At 38.8% G+C, this 22790-nt stretch overlaps 1 protein-coding gene across 1 annotated transcript in view; it reads left to right on the top strand.

Annotated features, from left to right (window-relative positions):
• PHLPP1 (PH domain and leucine rich repeat protein phosphatase 1) overlaps nt 1-22790 on the top strand; it is a 181747-nt gene that overhangs the window by 108727 nt on the left and 50230 nt on the right. Inside the window, 2 exon segments of the mRNA XM_087961201.1 lie at nt 36-157; nt 13989-14155. Of these exon segments, the coding sequence (XP_087817327.1) occupies nt 36-157; nt 13989-14155 (289 nt within the window).

Consider the following 22790-nt stretch of genomic DNA (forward strand, 5'->3'; position numbering starts at 1 on the left):
AAACTATGTATTTCCCTCCATCCCCATGCAGGTAGAAGAAGTTAAAAAGCACCAACACTGTTTAGCATTTAGCTCATCTGGACCTCAAAGTCAGAGTTACTACATCTGCTTTGACACTTTCACTGAGTACTTGCGGTGGCTTCGGCAAGCTTCAAAGGTAACATTTTTGTAGTTATTTGGTATTTATTTACTTATATCTTGCCTTTATTGTTATTTTTTTATAAACAAGAAACATATCTAGCACTCCTTTTTGTGGTGGTCATTAAGTGAGTGTCACAATTAGAAAGGGAATGCCATGGTCAGTGTCATGGTTATTTGGCGAATTCATTGTTATGGATCAATTTTTGCCAGAAACTGGAAGTAAACACCAGTTTCTGGCAAAAACATCAGAAACCACGGTCATGTAACATTGAGTGCTGCAAACAGTCACAAAGATGGGCAGTTGCCGAGTGTCCAAAATGCAACCACATGGCTGGGTGAGGTGGGGGGCAACATAGGAAGTTTGATACTGGGTTGTAAGTCCCTGTTGGGAAGAGTCTGTTGTAACTTCAAATGGTCTGTAAGCGACCGGTCGCAAGTCAAAGAGCTGTATTCAGTTGCAAGTGAAACAAGATATTCTTCATCTCTTTCATTGTCTAAAATACATTATAACTGTGAATTGCGGATAGACTTGAATAATGCATGGTGTGCAGTAGTTATGCTGTTGGGCAGGAAGCTAGGAAAGGGGAGATGCTGATTCAAATCGCCCTCAGCTCTGGAAGCTCACTGAGTGACTTTCAGCCAGTAGCTATCTCTCAGATCAATCTGCCTCACGCGTTAATTTTTGTGGGGGAAATTGGAGAAAGAAGTGCTGGGTGAATTGGTTTAAGCTCCTAAGGAGAATCACACAATAGAGATATGTGACTACATTAATTCTTGCTGCCCTTTCTCTGAGGTAGCTGTTGTCTTAATTAGTTGTAATATCTTGTGCTGAAAAGTAAGGCAAAGAATGACATTCAGAAATATAGGCAGAAAGATTGGAAGTTGCTAGCTTTTTAAGTTCCTGATTGCACAAGATTACTTGGTACCATCCTGTGCTTTCTCTTTGTTCAGCTGGGTTGGGAAACTGCCAGTGTAAGCCCATTTCGTTATGTAATCACAGCAACATCTTCTTTTCTTTGAATGCTGAGATATATAAACCTGCTAGTGTGAGCCAGTGTAGAAATAGGCAAACTTTTAAAAGCCTTTTGTTTAAAGAAAAAAGAAAAGCAACACGTTTTTTGGTATTATGGAAATGCAAATGTTTGTAAGAAATGTAGCAGATGTTTAAATTGTAACTAAAAAGAGATGTTTATTTAAGTAAAAGGTGATACGGTAAATCGCTTCAGCCCATAATAAAATTCTTGTTTTTGATTTGAAAACCTTTGAGAAAAGATTGGCCTGTTGTTAAGCATTGATTGTTCTAAAAATTTCTGAACTAGTTTTTGAAGTGTTTTGAATGGAATCTTTTCTAAGAGCTTCATAGTTCTAGAAAATTACCTATGAGTTCATGGTGAAATGAAAGCAGAGATTGAGCTCCCATTGTCAGTACATAACCAGGATATTATCTAAAGCTGTGTCCATCTCTTAGAAGGTTGATCTGTTAAACAGCTCTGAAGGCCTAATAATCCAGATAACTGCTGATGAAGGGCCCTTGTAGTATCTCCTATATTACTCATCCTGTTTAGCAGAGAGCCTCCGTATATCATAATTGTACACTAAGAACTAGGAATTCTCACCAGGAATTTTTTTTGTATCTTTAAGTTGAGATATTTTAGTGGTGTATGTATGTCACTAACAAGGTATGGAAGTCAACAGGAAAGCTTCCCGATAGTGCATAATTTGTCCCTAGATTTCTCTTCTTAAATTGAGATTTGTGAAGCAAACTAATGTTATTTGAGAAATTCAGAGGAGACAAAACCTCAGATATTTGTTTTTAGCCCTATTCTCTCAAAGCAACTTTTTAAAAAAACTTTATTGAGAATTTGTACTTTAATAAAAGAAAAATAAATATATAAAAGAAGGAAAGAAAAGGAAAAAATTGCAGGGAACAAAACCATCAAAAGTAAAAAAAAAATTAAGGAAGTGACCTTCATTTCAGCAGTTACAGTCCAAGCTGCTATCCCTGTTACCTAACCCCATTAAAAATTTAAAACCAAAAAAAATTTAATTTTTTAATTTCCAAAAAAATTTTTTTTTTTTCTTAAAAATAATATTTTTTTTATTTTATTTTTTTTTTTTTTATTTTTTTTTTAAAATTTTTTTTTTTTACCCCTTTTTTTATTTTTCACCTTTTTTTTTATTTTTTTTTATTAAAAAAAAATAAATTAAATTTTTAATTTTTTTTTTTTTTTTTTTTTCTTCTCAAAATCTTATGTTTACCTTTTTTTCTACTTATCTTTGTTTAACACAGTCATCCAATCAGCATTCTTAACAAATTTAAACTCTTAACATTGGGAGTGTATCACTTTCTTCATGCTGTGTTCTCATATAAGACTAACCGGGATATTTTCACACGGCTTGTTGAATAAGCCACATTATAGTCATAATGGTAAATAAAAAAAAGTGGATTCATGCATTTGCCTTTGCTTTATGTTGCTTGTGCTGCCTTGCAAATGCCTTTCATTTCTGCAAATGCATTGAACATATGAATGATTCTTCTTAACAGGAGAAAAAGAATTCACCTTCATGTTGAAAATATTAAGATATAATTTGAGGAAAGGCCACCGAAGGATAAAATGGTTCACAGTTGGGCATGGGTATGACGTAAAAATAATTATGCTAGATAAATAATTCATCTAGTTCTACTAGATGAATTCTAATACAACAGAACAGGAAAGGAAAATAAATCAATTCCCTTGGAATAATTCTTATTGGAATTATGGCCTTCTAAGTTTAGGAGAATTTAAACTGTTACCATTTGATTAAAAAAAATCCTGCTGTTTACTAGATTAATGTAAATATTACCAGTAATTAAGCTTTACTTGGAGGAAAAAAAACTATTTAATCTAATTTAACTTTCTTTGATTCTTTCTAATTAGACATTTAATTAGTTTGATTCTGCTAGCAAATCAACTGCTTGTCAAGTCATAAATTGATAGTGCTAAATATCATATTTTTGGGTCACTTAAATTAGTCACTCATTTTTATTTACATAAGCAAGAACAGGTGGAGGAAACTAATATTTTTTTGTTCCCAGGGGAGTAATTCCCTAGCTATTGAGGCAAAAGAATCTTAGGATTTTTAAAAATATCATTTCATTATAATGCTTGCTTGTGAAAAACTTGGTAGTTACTGATATTGAGAATTTTGACATTGCAGGATAAAGCATATATCTCTGTCAGTTTACAATGTCGTGTTTCATTAGTTTTCATATGTGTGGCTTAATGTGACAATTTTGCAATTAAAATGTGCAATTTGTTCAAATTCTGCTAGCATCAGAAATCTGTGGTGGGCAATATTCTAAAATGTTAAATGTTGAATTTGGCCTAGGGGCAAGTTTTGTTTGTTTATAAACCCGCAAGCCCAGTCTGGAAGCCATTGTACCTGATCATATATAACACTAAATCAGACTTTTACAACATATTACCTTTTTGATGTGTTGAGCTTCATGTCTTCCAGTCTCACAGTACTAACAGGGACTAATGGGAGTTGTAGGCAATTTACTAGAAAACTTAAGATTGGAAAAAGCATCTGGAAGCTCCAGTTGGTTCAAAATGCAGTGGCCATTCCAATTTTGTGCAGACCTACGTGTGCACATGTGTTACCTCTCCTGCAGGAGCTGCATTGGTTGCCAGTTTGATTCCGGGTGCAATTCAAAGTGCTGGTTGTCGCCTTTAAAGTCCTTCATTGCTTGAAGCTGGGTTATCTGAGGGAACCATCTCTTGCTGGTCACGTCCACCCGACACACGTAGAGAGAAGAGGCAAGGTATATTGCAGATCCCATCCCTAGGAGGTACATCTGATGGGACCCAGAAAAAGTGCCTTCTCTGTGGTGGCTCCCTCCCTTTGGAACATTATACCTTCAGAAATTAGACCGTCCCCCTCTCCCCTTGACACTCTTTCATAAGGCCCTGAAGACTTGGTTTTGCCAGTGGGCCTGGGGAACCCAGGTTGGGATGGAGCCCATCAAATGACTTTCTTGACTGTGTGTAGTTGCCAGGGATGGGTGGATAGGGCTATTTTTTAAAATTCTTTTTTATATATTGCAGACATGATATTATTCCGATTAAAATCGGAATTCCGATTTTTTGGGGAATTGCCCGGGAGGGCGGGCGGGTGGAGCCCGGGCGGGCGGCGCGAGCGGTGGGCGGCGCGGGTGGGCGGCGGCGCGAGCAGTGGCGCGGGTGGGCGGTGTGAGCGGCGGCGTGGGCGGCGGGTGGGTGGGCGGTGCGAGTGGCGGGCGGAGGCGGGTGGGCGGTGCGGCGGCGGGCAGTGCGGCGGGCGGTGGGGAGTCTCTTTGGCCGGCCCGATTTTTTTTCAGAGGGGAATATCATGCCTGATATTGTGTTCTTGTTGCCTGTAAGCCACCTAGAGCCACTATGAGTGAGTAGGCGGCCATTTAAATTCCTTAAATAAATAGACTTGGAAAGGTTGGATTTGTGTGAAGTTCAATTCTTTGTTCTTGGGAAGCGTCATGAGAAAGAATAGGAAAATATTCACTGTGCCTTAGGTTAGCTACTTCTTGTTCACGCCTCAAAGCCTGACAAACTATACTTAATATTGATTATTTTTTAAACCAAGCCATGTATAACCTCACAGGATGGATGGTGAAGCTTACTTGTTGAAGCTGCCATAGTTAATGTGATTAGTTAGTGTTCAATAGAGGATAGAATTTGGACATCATATTAAACAGGTTAATTAAAACTGGAAAGGAAATATCTCAGACAAATTAGAAGAAGGGAGTAATTATGTAATGCTTTCCTTATTCTTCTCTGAAAATATTAGTATACATAGAATAAAGCTCATACCATTGCACCCGAGCTCCACAAAGGCAGAATAAGATACAGTACTCGGCAACTCGATTGTCCTCTGTTACAATGCAAGACAGCATAAATTATGCAAAATTCCAAGTGTTGCCACTTGAACAATTATTCACTTACTTGAAAAGGCTGAGATTTGATGGCCGTTCCCCATACACGTAACGCATATTTACATGCATAGCCTGTTGCAGGCTGCCCATTGAGAATATAAGGTTGAAGAAGTATAGAATAGCAGGCATTGTAGAATACTTTTATGTCAGGCATTCAATACTGGGACTCTTCTTTGACAGCCATTTTTTTTTAAAAAAAAATCTCCTTTTCATATGCATGGTTTTAAGGGCAAAGATGTATACACAAGCAGAGGATTGTCTGGACCTTATGATCCTTTCTATGCCCTGGATTACTTGCAGTATCTTTTTTTAAAATAAATTGTTCCATAATGGACTAGCTCAGATTTATCATGTGAGATTCCTGACCAGAGCTAGACCTAATTTCTCTGCTAGTATGTGTGTTTTGTTTTTTGTTTTTGTCCCTACTGCTATCCATATTTGCTCTCTGGGAATGTCCAAATGAGGATACGGTTAAAACTTTGTTTTTGGGGGTTTAAACCATAGTGGTTTAAAAAAGTGTTAATATTGGAAAATCGCACCCAGTAGTTCATACTAGCAAATGTCTGAATTAATCTAATCTTTCAGCTGTATTTTAGATGTCACACTTGCATTGTATTATTTCTTTTCCTAACTTCTTTTTTATTGAAAAATAATGCTGATAATATAACTTGCCTTGCTTCCCATACACTTGCTTATTTGTTCTGTGAAGACAAAAGTGTGAAAGGATGAGAGAAGTTTGTGTTCTGCCATCAGCTTCACAGGTCTTGGTTAATACTATACTGCAGCTCTTACTTTTTTCCAATTCTGGCACAGATGTTGTAGACTTTAAAATTGGGAAGCCCTCCATGAAATAATTAGCATTTAGAACACTATCTGGCTATCTGTCTCTGATCTATATATACCAGATCTATCTATCTATATTAGATTTGTGTATCTATCAATTCTACAAATAGGGAGCACATTAAACAAACGAGTGTGTGCGTTTTAAAAGATTCATAAGGCAATTGTGGCTAGGGGAGCCTTTGCACAGCTCCATCTTCTGCTCCAAGCCCAAATTAGAGAAGGATGGCACATACTGAACATTAGACACGTTATCAAGATCTCCCTGAGCAGAGGCATTCAGACTCTCAGCCTCCTGATAAGAGGCTGAAGCTGCCAAGCCTGAATACTAAGAGCCCTAGATAAGATACAACCTTTTTATCAAAAAATAGTCCAGGTGCCTTCTGCACCCATGGTCAGGAAAAGAGCAGCAAGAAGTCCATTGCCTTTTTGGGACAGGTGAAAAAGACCTAAAATTTAACCGGTAGGAGCTGTTATACTGTATATAGCAGGTTGAATTTCTTGTTTCTGCAGCACAGCTGTGCTACTAGCAGGTCTCCTGTCCTGCAGTTAAGCACATTTCTCTCAGGTCTTCCACTGCTAGCTCCTGGGGAGCTGGAAGAGGTCTTGAACAAAGTCTGCTACCATTTCTTGGGTGAAGAAGCTGTGATACCTTGTGCCTTTTCAAGGATTCCACTTTGACCACAAAGTTTCCTCAGTCAGTGGATACCAAGTTCTGCAATAAACTTTAACAATTCTGAAAACGTCTCTCTTTCGGGGAATAATGGTTCCATCCCCTAGTAGCTGCCTTTGCTGGCCTTGATGCTGCTGGTACTGCTACTCCACCGTGTGTCCCCAAAAATAAGACCCTGACTTATATTTGTTTGCCACCAAAAAAGGCACCAGGTCTATTTTCGGGGGATGTCATCCACAGACTAACCTCACTCGTGCTGTCGCCTTGGGCCTCCTTTTCGTTGTCAGAGGCCTTCAGGAACTACTTCTTCTGTGGTTGGCAAGGCTTTCCTGAAGGCCTCTGCAACCGATAACAGAGCTCCAGATCGATCTGGAGCTTTGTTATCAGCTACAGAGACCTTCAGAAAAGCCTTGCCGGCTGCAGAAGAAATGGGCCGGCAAGGCAGGTGTCGGGATGTGCGAGGCCTGGCTATAACTGCCCAAAGGTTAGTAGTAGGGCAGCTTCACTCCCACTCCCACCCTAGCTTAATTTTTACCCATGCACTCTGGAGTGGATGGGATCTTAATTGGGGCTTATTTTGGGGGGTAGGGCTTATATTGGGTACATATGTAAAAATCACACTAGGACTTACTTTCAGAGTAGGTCATATTTTCAGGGAAACAGGGTACTACATAAAATAATGTACCCCTTCCCCAAGATATTTGCAGGGCTCCTATATAGTCCTCTGTGTCCTGCTTTATAAAACACTAATAGATTAACTCTTATCTCAACTGAATCATCTTTCTACAAGAAGGTAGTAGATTAAAAAAAAGGTCCACAACAAGGATATGGTTCCCCAGAGATAGGACCCTACTGCCCCATCTCAAAATGGTAGATCTGATTTGTCTTTTTTGTCTCAGGATGGGACAAATGAAAAAGCACATCGGCTAGAATATTCATCTGGTTTAAAATACTTCTTTTGTTTTCTGGCCTTTTTTTTGTTAACTTTGTTGTTTTTGAATCGCACTTCTTTGCTGTTCTAATTGGGGCAGCAATCATGCAATATACACAAAGGGTTCAAAGAGATTTTTTTTGTGTGATACGGGATTTCTTTATGCATTAGAGGCAATGCCATTATAAAATGTAAAATACCAGTTTTGCTTTCATGCTTCGCTTGAACCTAAGTTACATGTTGTTTTCCTGTCAGTGATCTTTTTTTTGCCACCTTAAACATCACTTGAAAGGTGTCACTGTGTAAGTTGCAATTAAGGATGAGTTGAGATCCTGGATGTCTATCAGATTTATGTCTCTCTAAACTGAGAATCCTATTGCCAAGTTCAAATTCAGTTTATATCTCTCTGAGAATAGACTATGTATTTTGTCTGCTCATGTGGGATTTTACTTTTGATTCTTAAACTGGTGACATCTAAACTGAGAAACAGTGGATTAGTGATGGAGTGAATCCCGACCAAACCCTAGCAACAGAGCCCCTGGAGAGAAAGTGATGGGATTTGCAATTCAACAATATTTGGAAGGCTTCAAATTCCATACCTAGTTAAAGGCAAATTAAAATATTCTGCTCTGAAAACTGGTTCATAACGCAGCTGCTTCAGACATCAAAGGAAAACTGATTTTTAAAGAATTGGGGCAGCTTTCTATAAATCTAGTGTAGGAAGGAGATAATAGGGGAAGAGACTGAACCATCCCGAATCCCACAGATATCCATTTCTTTATTTTATTTTATTTTATTTTATTTTATTTTATTTTATTTTATTTTACTTTATTTTATCTTGTTCTCCACAATATAGGAAGGCATACAAGGCTGTTGAGACCATGAAGAAGTTGTAGAAAAGTCAATTTCTATCGCTGACCTTTAATTTCTAACACTATCTCTAGATTATGCCTTTCTAGTGTTAGAGGCTTGAAGGCCATTATTGCTGGTGTTTCGTGACCCTGGTTCAAAATAAGCAAACCAAAAACAGTTTTAACTGGCTCTGAGTTATTAAGTTCTGCAAAGGAATGAATTCTTGTTTGTTCTCCCTGGGCTTGAGAAGCAATTAGCGTTTCAGCTCCTCTCTTTTTCTTTCTGTCCCATTTAGATGCTGTGCTTGATTGCATCCTCATTTGAGGTTTCAGAAAGCCACGGTGATAAAAATGTCAAGTTAACACAGTGTGGCTTTGTTTTGTTATGGAACTGAATAATTGAAAACTTTTAATCTTTTGATGAACACTGACGTATACAATGGCAATTCCTTTTCACTCACCTGGTTAGGGTTAATCACATGACTAAACATTGAACTTACTCAAAATAGGATTTTTTTTGGGGGGGGGAATTGTGTAGAATATATAGGTAGTCCTCGACTTACAACAGTTCATTTAGTGACCATTCAAGGTTACAACGGCACTGAAACAAGTGACTTATGACCATTTTCACATTTACAACCTTTGTAGCTGCCTCACGATCATGTGATCAAAATTCAGACACTTGGCAATTGGTTCATACTTACGACCGTTCCCTTGTCCCAAGGTCATGTGATCCTCCTTCAGGACCTTCTGACCTGCAAAGTCAATGGGGAAGCCAGATTCACTTAACAATCGTGTTATTAACTTATGAACTGCAGTGATCCACTTAACAAATGTGGCAAGAAAGGTGGGACAAAACTCATTTAACATACCGTATATACTCGAGTATAAGTCGACCCGAATATAAGCCGAGGCACCTAATTTTACACAAAAAACTGGGAAAACTTATTGACTCGAGTATAAGCCGAGGGTGGGAAATGCAGCAGCTACTGGTAAATTTCAAAAATAAAAATAATTAATTTGGGAAACGATCTCACTATCATGAAAGGTTTAATTGATTCACTAACCCAAAAGAAGAAGATGATGATGACAGCGGGAGGCAGGAGTCACTCTCTTCCCCTCCCTCGGAGGCCCCCTGAGTCAGGAGTCACTACCGCCGGCGCGGCCCCAGTCCCGCCGCCTCGGGAAGGGAAAGGCAAAGCACTTTTTGCCTTTCCTTCCCGGCTGGGCTGTTGGGAGTCGCTGCTGCCGGAGGCCGCGACTCCACACCATTTTTTTTTTCAGAGGGAATCTGACTCGAGTATAAGCCGAGGGGGATTTTTTCAGCACAAAAAATGGGCTGAAAAACTAGGCTTATACTCGAGTATATACAGTAAATTTTGGGCTCAATTGTCCTTGTAAGTCGAGGACTACCTGTATAGGTAAAGGTAAAGGTTCCCCTCGCACATACATGCTAGTCATTTCCGGCTCTAGGGGCTGCTGCTCATCTCCGTTACAAAGCCAAAGAGCCAGCACTGTCCAAAGACATCTCCGTGGTCATGTGGCCGGCATGACTAAACGCTGAAGATTCACGGAACGCTGTTACCTTCCCACCAAAGTGATCCCTATTTTTCTACCTTCATTTTTTTACATGCTTTCAAACTGCTAGGTTGGCAGAACCTGGGGCAAGTAGAATAGAACAGAATTCTTTATTGGCCAAGTGTGATTGGACACACAAGGAATTTGCCCCAAGACAACAGGAGCTTACTCCATTAGGCGGCGCTAGGGATTCAAACCCCCGAACTGCCAACCTTTTTGATCGACAAGGTCAGCATCTTAGCCACTGAGCCACTGCGTCCCTACTACCTGTATACCAGAATGCAATCCTCCATTGGACTTATATCAGTCCAAGGTTTCTAGATACATTAGCTTCGGTGAGAAAACAATTTCCTCCAAATGTTGTGAACTTCCATTCCTTTCTCAGCCAATACAGGTAGTCCTCAACTTGCGACCACAATTGAGCCCAGAATTTCTGCTGCTGAGTGAGACATTTGGTAAGACATTTGCCTCTCTGTATGACCTTTCTTGCCAGAGCTGTTAAGTGAATCACTGCAGTTATTAAGTTTATAACATGACTGTTAAGTGAATGTGACTTCCCCATATCAGAAAGTCGCAAAAGGGGATCTCATATGACCCAAGACATTGCAACCGTCATACATATGAGTCAGTTGCCAAGGGCCTGGACTTTGAACACATGACCATGGGGATGCTGCAGCGGTCATAAGTGTGAAAAATGGTATAAATCATAAACCAAATTCACAGGTAGTCCTCAGATAGCTGTAATTGGGACCAGGAACTTTGTCACTATTGCAGTGAGATTGTAAAATAAAAATCATATGACTGTGCCAACTTACAACAGCAATTAAGTGCAACGTCATGCGACAGCTGATGGCTTCCCCATTGACCTTACTTCTCAGAAGCCGGCAATAAAGGTCACAAATAATGAGCACATGACTATGGCTTATTGTAATCATTGTAACTGTGCAGTGGTGGCTAAACATCCCAATCATGATCTCTGATGGCTGCAGTTTTGAGGACCATCTATAAGTCTCACTCAGCACCATTGTGACTTTGAGCAGTTGGGGAGTGTTGCTAAGTTAGGGCAACCTGTATTTCTATTGGGTTATTAGAGGGGCCTTGTGGCTTGGCTTTGATTGGCTAATCTAATTTGCTAATCTATCTATCATCCAGGTGAATGCTAGGAGTAAGCTTTTAAAACCGCATTCTTCAAACAGATATTGGACTGAAGTTATATTTTCAGTTTAGTAAGATTGATCACAATGCATTGATTATTGCTATTAATAATTTAGTAGTAGTGGTAATACTAGTAAAATTTGAGCTAGAAAATACATTGTACTGTACAGAACTTGTGCTGCAAGCAACAAATCAAGCTAAATACCCATAGAGTTACATCCAATTCAAAAGGTATTGTGAGTCACCACATCTTGTCCTGAGGTTAGAAATTCTTCCTTAATTTTATGGTATTAAAGATCATTCTTAGATTGTTGCTGAAGGCATATATCCTTAATTGTTGCCTTTGGAGAAAAAAGGGAGTCCCTTTGGCATATTAAAGGCTAACACACTGACTGCAGCCTGATGTTTATGTCTAATATAAACTACATTATTGGGTTCAAGAAAGATTTTCTTTAATTTTTAGCATATTTCTTTGAGTGTGTGCACGTGCTCCCATACAGATATATACATATAGCCCATTAGTTGACAGAATGATAAATACTGAGGGTAAAGGATAATACAAAAAACAATGCTATCATAACATTTTGTTAATTAATGTTAGATAGTTTGTAAACATATAAAGCCCCATTGGTTTGTTTTAGATACCCAGGAGACCTCAAATTTTGTAAGTTATTCTCACCCCACCATTTTCACATGCAGCTGAAAAGTTTATTTACCTCAAGGGAGGAAGGATGGATGGAAGGAAAGAAAGGGAAGGGAAGGAGGGAGAGAGAGAGAGACAGAGAGAGAAAGAAAAGAAAAGAAAAGAAAAGAAAAGAAAGAAAGAAAGAAAGAAAGAAAGAAAGAAAGAAAGAAAGAAAGAAAGAAAGAAAGAAAAAGAAAGAAAGGGTATGAATATAATATCAATCCCTTTGGTCCTCCAAGCCATATTGTATTACCTTTCCAGTTTTTTTTCTCCTTTATTGGTTCTAGTGTGAACACATCTTAGTGAATATTATCATGCTGCAGCTAAAACATACTTGCCGTTGATTAATTATATGCCACTAAATCATTTTCAACTCCTAGCAACCGTTTTGAGCATTTACAAAATTCCCCCCAGCCATTTGGATAGCTTTCAGTGATTATTGTGTGCCCTCTGTAATAAATTGTTATTTATATTCAGCTTTTAGTTAAGTAATAGAGGATTGTACCAAGTAACAAAGTTGGAGACCATAATAAATCAGATTGATTATGTTCCCTTGGTGCACCCATGAAAGCGTCTGTTACACTTAAAACTGGTATTTGCTGTAGAGAAATATCCAGTCCCCAGGGAATGGTGCTGAATCTTTTCTCTCTCTCTCTTTTAGTTTACCTTTTATTACCCTCTAATTAATGGAGTTGGAAATAAATTAATGAAACTCCTAGTAAGATAGTTAATCATCTTCTCCATGTTTTAATGTATTTCATGTGCTTCGGTAAATCATATCTGAGCTGTCTTTTTGCAGTGTTTGTTTTGCTCTTTCACTGCTGTCTTTCACCCTCTTTGTCTTTGGAGTCACTTTGGATAGCAAGATAAGCAGTATATAAATTTAATAATAATAATAATAATAATAATAATAATAATAATAATAATAATAATAATAATAATAATAATCAATCAATCAATCAAATAAAATCTTTCCCCATTCTTTTAGATTGTATTAGTAATTAGAGGAGAGAACCCAGGGAAGTAGTACAGGCAATTCTCAACTTAAAACCATTTATTTAGTGCATTCAAAATTACAACACACTGAAAAAAATGATTTACGACCATTTTTCACACATATGATGCAGCATCCCCATGATCATGCCATCAAAATTCAGATGCTTAGCAAATGGCATGCATTTATGATGGTTGCAATATTCCGGGATCATGTGATCATCGTTTGTAACTTTCTGACAAGCAACGTCAATGCCGAAGCCAGATTCATTTAACAGTCATGTCACTAATGGAACACCTGCATTGGTTCACTTATCAGCTCAGTCAAGAAAAGTCATAAAACGTGGCAAAATTCACTTAACAAATGTCTTGCTTAGCAATGGAAATTTTGGGCTCAACTGCATTCATAAGTCAAGGACTACCTGTATTGGAAACAATGCCAGGCATATATTTTCTCATTACTTAGAGAAATCCAATGGTAGTTGAAGAACTCTTTCAACTCAATGGATGGGATTGTAGTTGTACAGGATACGTCTATATTTTTTGCTTCTTTTTCTTTGATATTTCTTTGAAATATGCAGAACAGAGATAGCATATGGAACTCTAACAAAGGACAATTTGGATTTCTTTGCAATTTCATCCATCAGTCTGCTTTGATTTGGATCATAAAACAAGGGTTGTAGTGTTTCACTTGTGATTTCACTAGCTGATATACAATGATCTAAGTACATAATACCTTATTCATGAGTTTTTTCTAATAAAAAAATACACACAAACAAGATAAAGGAAAGAAGGACTCATAGATAAATCAAGCCTGACGTGTGATGTCACAACACATATGCAAAAGGGATGGAGTTTGCAGTGCAACAATAAGACACTACTTTCATAATTTTAATCTCCTTTAGCTTCTCACATGCAGACACCTCTAGCTGATAAACATGTACAGGCCATTCAGAAGGACACACCTATAGAGAAACTTACAAGTAACTGTGAAATAAATATGAGGCTTTATTGAAAGATTAATATTTAAGGAGACACTCTCCTTCCCCGTTGTTTTCTGAAAATAGCCTTACATACACTTAGTTTTTATAACTGAACCAATTTGATAAGCAGAAAAGAATCCTTACCTAACCAATAATCACTTTTAACTTTTTGGTTTCTCCTTTTTTTAGATTGCATCCCAGCGAATAAGCTCAGTGGATCTCTCATGCTGCAGCCTCGAGGATATGCCTGCCAATCTTTTTTATAGCCAGGACCTCACTCATCTCAATTTGAAGCAAAATTTCCTAAGGCTGAACCCTAGCTCATCAGTGGTCAGAGGACTTGATGACCTGCAAAGGTAAAACAGCTTTTTACTCTATTTCGTTTCCCTTGGGGGAAAAATAATTGCAGTTGCTTTAAATTATCTTTAAACCAGGCCTTAAAAGTTTCTAGCTGTATTAAGTATCTGTGTTTAACCTGAACCTTAAGTGCGTGTGCCCAGAGTGATTTTCAAGAGCCCAACCCATTTTACATAACTTGATGGTATCGTGGGAACTGACTGTTGCAACAATATTTTACTGTGGGTGAATTGGTGGGAAGAACACATTGTTAAAAATGAGTAGAGGCTAAAGAGAAAACCACAACGTTCCATTGACCATGTTCAACCGAATTATACTTGCAAAACAAAATGACAAATGGCCCACGGATTTTGCCACTCCGCTTGTCTGCATATGCTTTTATTGCTCATTTGTATTGTGTTGATTTCTTGCAAAAGATAGATAACCAACTCTTTTTCCATTTGGAATCTTTACTTTCTTTTAGGGTCTCTGTTAAAGACTTTTAAGCTATTCAAATGGTTGCTTGCAAGCCTGAATGCTAGTTGGGATCTTGATTGAAGTAGTATGCCTGCCTCTACTTTACACAGTCTGTGCAGTGTCTATTCCTTCTTTACTGTATCCAAATAGCTGCCTCTAAAAACTATTTGCATTTTTTGTGATGCAATTTGAAAAGAGTTTGCTATAGAGGAGAACGTTAGTTGGATTTAATTATGTTTCTGATCACTTCAAGTGGATTTGCCAGGAAAGTACACTTCAGACTAGAAAGGAGGATTAAAGCTTCTTCCTGTCCCAGGGAAGAAAAAAACTTCCTTTTAGTTCCATGTACTGATTTTGGTTGACCGCACTTCAACTTTGTTACTGAATAATTCATTATAGCCACAGGACTCTCTAGTGGCAAGAACATACATAAAATGTAGGAATAAGATATAATAGTTAACAAACATAGTAACGCAGTTAGTGGTTTGTGCCTTGTCATTTAAATTGTCTCTGAGTTTCTTTCCAACTTGAGTAGGGTGAGATTGTTACAACCAGGTTTCAGTGACCAGGACGGTTCTTTATAAATATGCCAGCTACCATTTTTAGTTGGAAAAGGGATACAGGTGGCCCTCAACTTACAAGCAGTTGGTTAATGACCCTTTGAAGTTACGGCTGACTCAAGAAAAGTTACAACCTGTTCTCAAAATTATGACTTGACATATCACCCTTGCGGTCACTTGATTGCATTCTGACTTGGAAACCAGTTCAGTTTGCAACTGATTGCAGCCTCCCATGATCACATGATTGCGTTTTGCAACATTTCTTGCCATTTTCCAGGGGAAAAAACCCATTGAATAAGATAAATTCAGAGTAATGACCATGCGATTCGCTTAAACCGTTGTAAACTCCCCCCCTCCCCCCAAAAAAACCTTGGTAAAATTGAGTCAGGTCATGTGGTGATTCAACTTATGACTGCAACAGCTTATGACTAAAATTCCAGTCTCAATTGTAGTCATAAGCCGAGGCCTATCAGTGTACCATGGAAGTACTGTATTCTTAGGGAAGGTCAGTGTAGTAGTTCAAATACCATACAGTGTAATCTAAAGCTGTAAATATAGACACAAAGCCATCTGGTTGCTTCATATGGCTAGACGTACAGAAAGGCATTCTGTAATCCATCTACTAATATATCCCTAACTATCCTGTTCTGTAGGAAACAAATAGACAGCCTTTCTTCTCTTTAGAGTTCTTTTGAGGTATATCCTGGGAGCCCTGCAGACGTCTTAAGTTATGTCAAACATCTGTTAATGGAGGCTGACATTAATTCAGGAACACCAAGCATGGTATAGAGGACATTTCCGCAGAACATCTGCAGTGGTCTCAATTCTGCACCTGTGATATTGAGTTTATATTCTGGCCTTTCTGGAGATCTTGAGTCAAAACATTGCTTTATATCTCAGTCCGTGCTCTATAATCCTAATAGAAAATAAGGATAAAAAAGACATCCCTGGTCCCTCTATAAAGAAGAAAGTAAGTGTAAATCATGTGCTTCTTTACTAAGTGAATACTTTAGTAAAGTTTCTATGAAAGTCATAAAAATTTGCATTGTTGCATTTTTTGGGTGGCTTTGATACATACATAATCACAAATTGGCCAAATTACCTTCCTGTAGCTTGTTATAATTTTTATGTTGATATTTGGCCTGTGACTTTACAGCAAACAAATATAAATAAATGCTCTAATATTGCTATAAAGGAGGCTTGTTTGAAAAACATTTTGTCCCAGTCAGTACTTTATTAATAATGTCATCCTGCATAAGACAGCTGTACCCTGGTCTAGATGCAGGATAAAGAATCCTTGCTTTCAAAAGATTTAAATAGGATATATAATTCTTTATAATATTATATATATAATATCTACTAAAACATTTCTCTCTCTCTCTCCCTCCCTCCCTCTCTCTTGCCTTCAAAAGATTTAAATAGGATATATAATTATTTATAATATTATATATGTAATATCTATGAAAACATCCCTCCCTCCCTCCCTCCCTCCCTCCCTCCTCTCTCCTCTCTCTCTCTCTCTCTCTCTCTCTCTCTCTCTCTCTCTCTCTCTCTCTCATTCTCCTGCCTTACTGCATTGCCCATTTTGTGGTGGCTTAATAGAGCTTTTATCAGCCAATTGTGCCAGCAGGTCAGCTGAGAAGAATAACATCCTTTCTATTAGCTTCTTCTACAGAATCTTTTGCTCAATTGCTATTGCTGTAAAGGTGCTTAACACTGGCATTGTTAACTGAAACAACATATATGCTGTCTGAACGTGGAATAGTTTGTTTAGCTTATTATATAGCTTAGATAATTATTATTTGGTTGTTCCTCCTCTTTTATTTTTTCCTCCAAGCAAACTACATATTGGGCAATTGGTCTCTAAATAAAACAACTCAATTAGCTTCCTAAATAGCTTATTTTCCAAGAAGGACTTTGTTGTGTAGTTGGCTCTTGATTTACTTTTCAATGATCAGCCACAGGCCCTGTTATGCCACCATCAAGTTTTAGTTTTCAATCAGTCTGCAAATTACAGACGAGAGGGCGCAGCTGCTTCTAGTAGCTCCTTACTGGCCCAGACGGCTGTGGTTTGCAGACCTCCGCAGTCTATCCATATCAACACCATGGAGAATTCCGCCAGACAGGGTCTTGCTAACCCAGGGACCCCTTCAACATCCGGACCTTCAATGGTTGCACCTGACCGTCTGGAGGTTGAGCGGAGTCGTCTGAAGAGCGAAACGTTTTCCAACAGAGTTATTGCCACCATCCAAGCCGCCAGACACCCCTCAACAACTCGCATTTACAATGCCACATGGTCCAGTTTCTGCAAATGGTGTACCAAGTCTCAAATTGATCCCATCTCTCCATCTGTGGCTCAAATCCTAGAGTTCTTGCAAGAGGGATTTGACAAGGGATTATCACCTAATACGTTGAAAAGACAGGTGCCGGCCTTGGCATCAGTTGTCACTTGTGAAGGTCTACTATCTCTTTCCCATCATCCATGCATACGGAGTTTCCTTTGAGGAGCCACAGATTTACGCCCTCCAGCGGTACACCGTTATCCCACCTGGGACCTTAACAAGGTCCTCGTCGCACTCACTAAGGGCCCTTTCGAACCCTTGAAATCATCAAGTCTCCAATTTCTGACGTATAAAGTAGTTTTCCTTGTAGCGATCACTTCTTCTCGTCGTATTTTGGAACTTGCAGCTTTGTCTATCAGACAAGATCTTTGTGTTTTCCATTCTGACCGGGTGGTCCTTCGTCCTGATCCTACGTTTATTCCCAAAATTAACTCGGTTTTTCATAAGGCACAAGAGCTGATACTTCCTAATTTTTGTCCCAGACCATCCCAAGGGTTGGAACTACAATGGCATAGGCTTGATGTGAGGCGAGCATTGCGAATATATATTAACCGCACAGCAACTTTCAGAAAAACGGAAGCCTTATTTGTGTCGTTTCAGCCCAACACTCAGGGATGCAAGGTCTCATCTTCTACAATAGGCCGTTGGCTATGGGCCGCGATAGCGAAAACATATCAGACTCAATCACTGCAGGTGCCCAGGTGCATAACAGCTCATTCAACAAGGAGCGTCGCAACATCAGCAGCGTGGGCCACACAGGCACCAATAACTGAAATTTGTTGAGCCGCAACCTGGGCCTCTCCATTGCCATTCATTAGGCATTATCAAATAGATGTGTTTGCATCTGCTGAGGCCTCCTTTGGCAGAAGAGTTCTGCAACGGGTCCACAGGGATCAGGAGGGGTTTCCAGGCCAGACGGAGTCCCTCCCGTAGGACAGGCCAAGCTTTGGTATGTCCCACTACTGGATGCTCTGAACAGCTCATGGGAGAAAGGGCGTTGGTACTTACCTGACATGCCCGTTCTCTTTGAGCTGTGAAGAGCATCCAGCCCCACCCTTTTCCTGTATGGTGGGGTCCTGTTTCGGCCAACGAATTTGTTAGGGCATTGAGGATGAGGGCGTTTATTTATCTCATCTTCGCCAAAACTGGGGAACGCTGGGGAGGAGTCCCGTGGAGGAGGAGGAGGAGCGTTCCACAAATTAAGCCCAGCCTAGACATGCAGAGACTGAAGCACCTCCCACTCCTGGATGCTCTTCACAGCTCAAAGAGAACGGGCATGTCTGGTAAGTACCAACGCCCTTTTTCTTTGCTGGCCTATAGGATTTCAATCTTGTGATGGACTGTGTATTGTCCTGGTGAATAAGGAGGGTCTTATTGTTCAACATCCTTGGCCATAGCTTGTTGTCTTTTAACGTGGGGCAGCATGAAATTGTTAAGTTCTGGTAACCAGTGCACAAGAGTGGGATGCAATGTGCCAGAGATGATACATATTGTCTGGCAGAATTGGAGATCGATCTTTTGGGTGTGCACACTGTTAAGCCACACACTGGCAGAATATTCAATTCTGGAATAAACCAAAGCCAAGACTTGTTTGTAGGGTCTATGGACAAGTAAGTTATCAATACCTCTAGATGTTTTAGCCAGTCTGTTCAGTAAAGTGTTGCAACTTTTCAATTTTACAGCTGTTTTTATCAGGTGCTGTCAGAAGGTTAGTGATCTGTCCAGTGTTATCCCGAGGTACTTCGGAGAGTTATTACATTTGTACAATACGGTTTTCTAACTTTGTGGAAGGCTGGTAATTTTGTGTAACTATTGCTGGCTTGGAATATGGCTACTTCTGTTTTTGTTAGGTTTGGTTGGAGGAGCCATTTTTTTTAAAGAAATGAAATATTACAATTAAAGTAGAACAACATTTAGATTTGACTTACTAATACAGAATGGAGCGAAATAATTTAACATTGGACATATTGAAGGATATTTGTGAACAATGAAGCCAGAAGTTAATTTTTAAAAAAATGTGTCATGTGTGCCATTATAGACACCGTGTTTGGAAGATGATATGGAAGAGGAGCAGGCTTTTCTGGATAGGACTGAAACCGATTTGAAAATGACAGATTATGGAAATAATGTGGAAGGAGATGCTAGATATACTGGATATACAAATGAAATCGGCTGATGTCTTAACCAACTAAAAGAGCGACCTGGAATAATTTTCTTATATGGGATTTACAAAAGAGACCTGTTAACGTTTTTGAAAAATTTTGGAGAAAGTGACGGAGAAAAAAATAAGAAGAAATCAAGTTATAGGATACTATTGGACAGGAGTAAGAATTTAAGTTCATTAAAAGTAAAAAGAAGAAATATTTTAGGAATTTTGATCAAAATTAAAATAGATATGTTATCTCTGGTAACCTTTAATAGACTCTTGCTGTCAGGACTGAATTTTACAAATTTATTTATAGGTAAGAAATGAGATATGAGAAGAAAAGATATTTGTTGTATTTTAAGAGTAGGTGATAAATACTGTCTTTACAGATAGTCCTCAACTTACAACCACAACTGAGCCCAAAATTTCTGTTGCTAGATGAGACCTTTGTTGAGTGAATTTTGCCCCATTTAAGACCTTTCTTACCACAGTAGTTAAGTGAATCATTGCAGTTGTTAAATTAGTAATACGGTTTTTAAGGTGATCACATGACCCCTGGACACTGCAACGGTCATAAATGTGAATCAGTTGTCAAACGTCAAAACAGAGAGGAAGGGGTCAAGCTATTTTCTAAAGCTCTTGTTGACCAGACAAGGAATAATGATGGAAACTGAACAAGGAGAGATTTAACCTGGAAATAAGGAAAAACTTTCTGACAGTGAGAACAATCAATCAATGGAACAGCTTCCCCTCGGAAGTGGTGGGAGCGCCATCAGTTGAGACTTTCAAGAAGAGATTGGACTGCCATCTGTCAGAAATGGTGTAGGGTCTCCCGCTTGGGCGGGGGGTTGGACTAGATGAACTACAAGGTCCCTTCCAACTCTGATTATCTGTTTATCTGTCTGAATTTTGGTCACATAACCATGGGGACGTTGCAAGGGTTGTAAATATGAAAAGTGGTCGTGTCACGTTTTCAGTGCCATCGTAACTTTGAACAGTTGCTAAATGAACTGTTGTAAGTCGAGGACTACCTATACCCGTTGTGAAGGGGGAAGTCACTTGTTATCTTTCTTGCACTTTCTATTTTGTCTTTCTGTTTCTTTCTATTTATTTGTATTGATTCTTTTATTTTTAAATGTAAGGTTCAAAAATTATTATTTAACAAAGTAATTAATTCTTCCTTGGACAGAGGGTTGGATTAAATGTATTTCCCAACTCCTGCATTCTGTGACTATATCGAGCGTTAAAAGATATCAACCACAAAGCTATCCTTTGTGCATGTGAATGCATGCATGTTTCCCATGCTCATAAGCGGTGATGTATATGCTTTGTGAAAGGAACAATGACTGCAGCTTTCTAATGAAAAAGCTTCATGCCCGAAATGTGTTAACTACCATAGCTTTCCCGATTTAGAGTTGCCAGTTTGGACTAAAGAAACTGAAAATTGTGCTACCTTAAAACACTTCTTTTGAATTGCCACAACACAGTAGAAAGGTGTGCTCTCAGAGAGGTAGGGAGCTTTTGTACTGTGTGCACATAAAAGGACAACTTATTCTTCTCCATTGAGGGAACATACTTACTAGTACACAATAAAGGAGAGGGCAGCTGATTGGCGGCTTGGCTTTAGACCTAAGCTCAGTAGTGCAGCTTGGCTGGATCTAGTCACAAATCGTTATTCTGTAAATGTCCTGTTTTTAGAGATTGTGTATGTCTGGTCAAGGGAATCTTTTTGCAGCTGAATAATAAAATAATCCCTGTTGTGCTGTTTCATTTTACTTACATAAATACAATGCCTCCTGTATCCAACCACTCTCCTTTCTTATTGTAAGACTGTTCTTGTCATAAGTACAAAGGTTCTGTTGTCTCGAGAGAAAACACTTGCACTTTGGATGGACTCCTGCTTTCATCTCTCATCTGTGGTGATTTGTCTGCTTCAAAAAGAAAGCAATTAGGCTTTTGTTGTTGCAGTATATTATATTCCTTGAGCTTTATCTTTTAGTAACCCCAAACCTGATGCGATAAGGAAAATAACATGTTAAAGTGAAGCATTACAATCAACTCTATCCCAAGGAGTTTGCCTGTCTTGAAATTTCAATGTAAAAGAGTGTAGCTTTCTCATAGGCTGAGGATGCACACACACAAAAATACACACACAAAACACTTGGGCAAAACTTCTAATTTATATGGATCTTAATCTGCATGGGATGGACTGAATATTTTGGTCAAAATGCCTTTAATGCATTAAAAGGAAAACAGCAAAGGCCTTATAATCCAAAATTTTATTATCCCGTATTGGTCAACTACACTTAAAGGGGAAACTTGTAAGCATGGTGCAATAACACTCTCTCACTTGTATCTCCAGTAAATATTATACATTAGAGATTCTAATAAGCTATGACAGGTTTCCTCGTGACCCCCATTTGCTTTTTTGCAATCTGTTTTATTGCTTTTTTGCAATCTGTTTTATTGGATGTTATTATTTTAAACTAGGAATATTTCAGAACTGAACTCTTATAAAAATATTATCATTTGTCTGTTGTAGATCTTCCGTATGTCAATGTCATTTAATGACCTTTAAGTTCTGTATTATGTGAGGGGTGGAAAACTAATCTCGATGTTTACCTTTTCAACATTCTAATCCCTAGTTTGATGACACAAATCACTGTTTTCAGTCAATTCAGTAAATCTCACATCTTTCACTATAGGTGCAGGATTATCTTTAATTGCTTCTTCTCTGGTTGTTTTCATGACAGCTGCTTAAGAATAGTCTTTTAAGATGTCAGAAAATACCACATCTTACCCGTGACTCACATATCTCTTTATCAATGTACTGCAGTCTTCCCCAATCTGCCCTGTTTCTCCAACAATATGGCCTCCCCCAATAGGAAGTCCCAGCATGTTTTATAGGCATGAAATGAAATTAAGCCCCTCCCCCAAAATTAAGGCCTATATTAAAACATGCGAAATGGGGGGGAATGGTGGGGGGGCTTGCCGTTAGGAAGTACTTTTGTTGCACACCCGGATAGGGTGCTGCCTGCGTTGACCCCAATATGAAGTGCCCCACCAATGCTGAGGTCAACATCCAAGCCATCGCTGCCCGCCCGCCCGAAGATGCAAGGGGGGGAATTAA

Source organism: Notechis scutatus, chromosome 3 (assembly GCF_049901735.1).
Source record: "Notechis scutatus isolate UNSWTSFEM ecotype Mainland chromosome 3, rNotScu1.2, whole genome shotgun sequence".
Lineage (NCBI taxonomy): Eukaryota > Metazoa > Chordata > Lepidosauria > Squamata > Elapidae > Notechis > Notechis scutatus.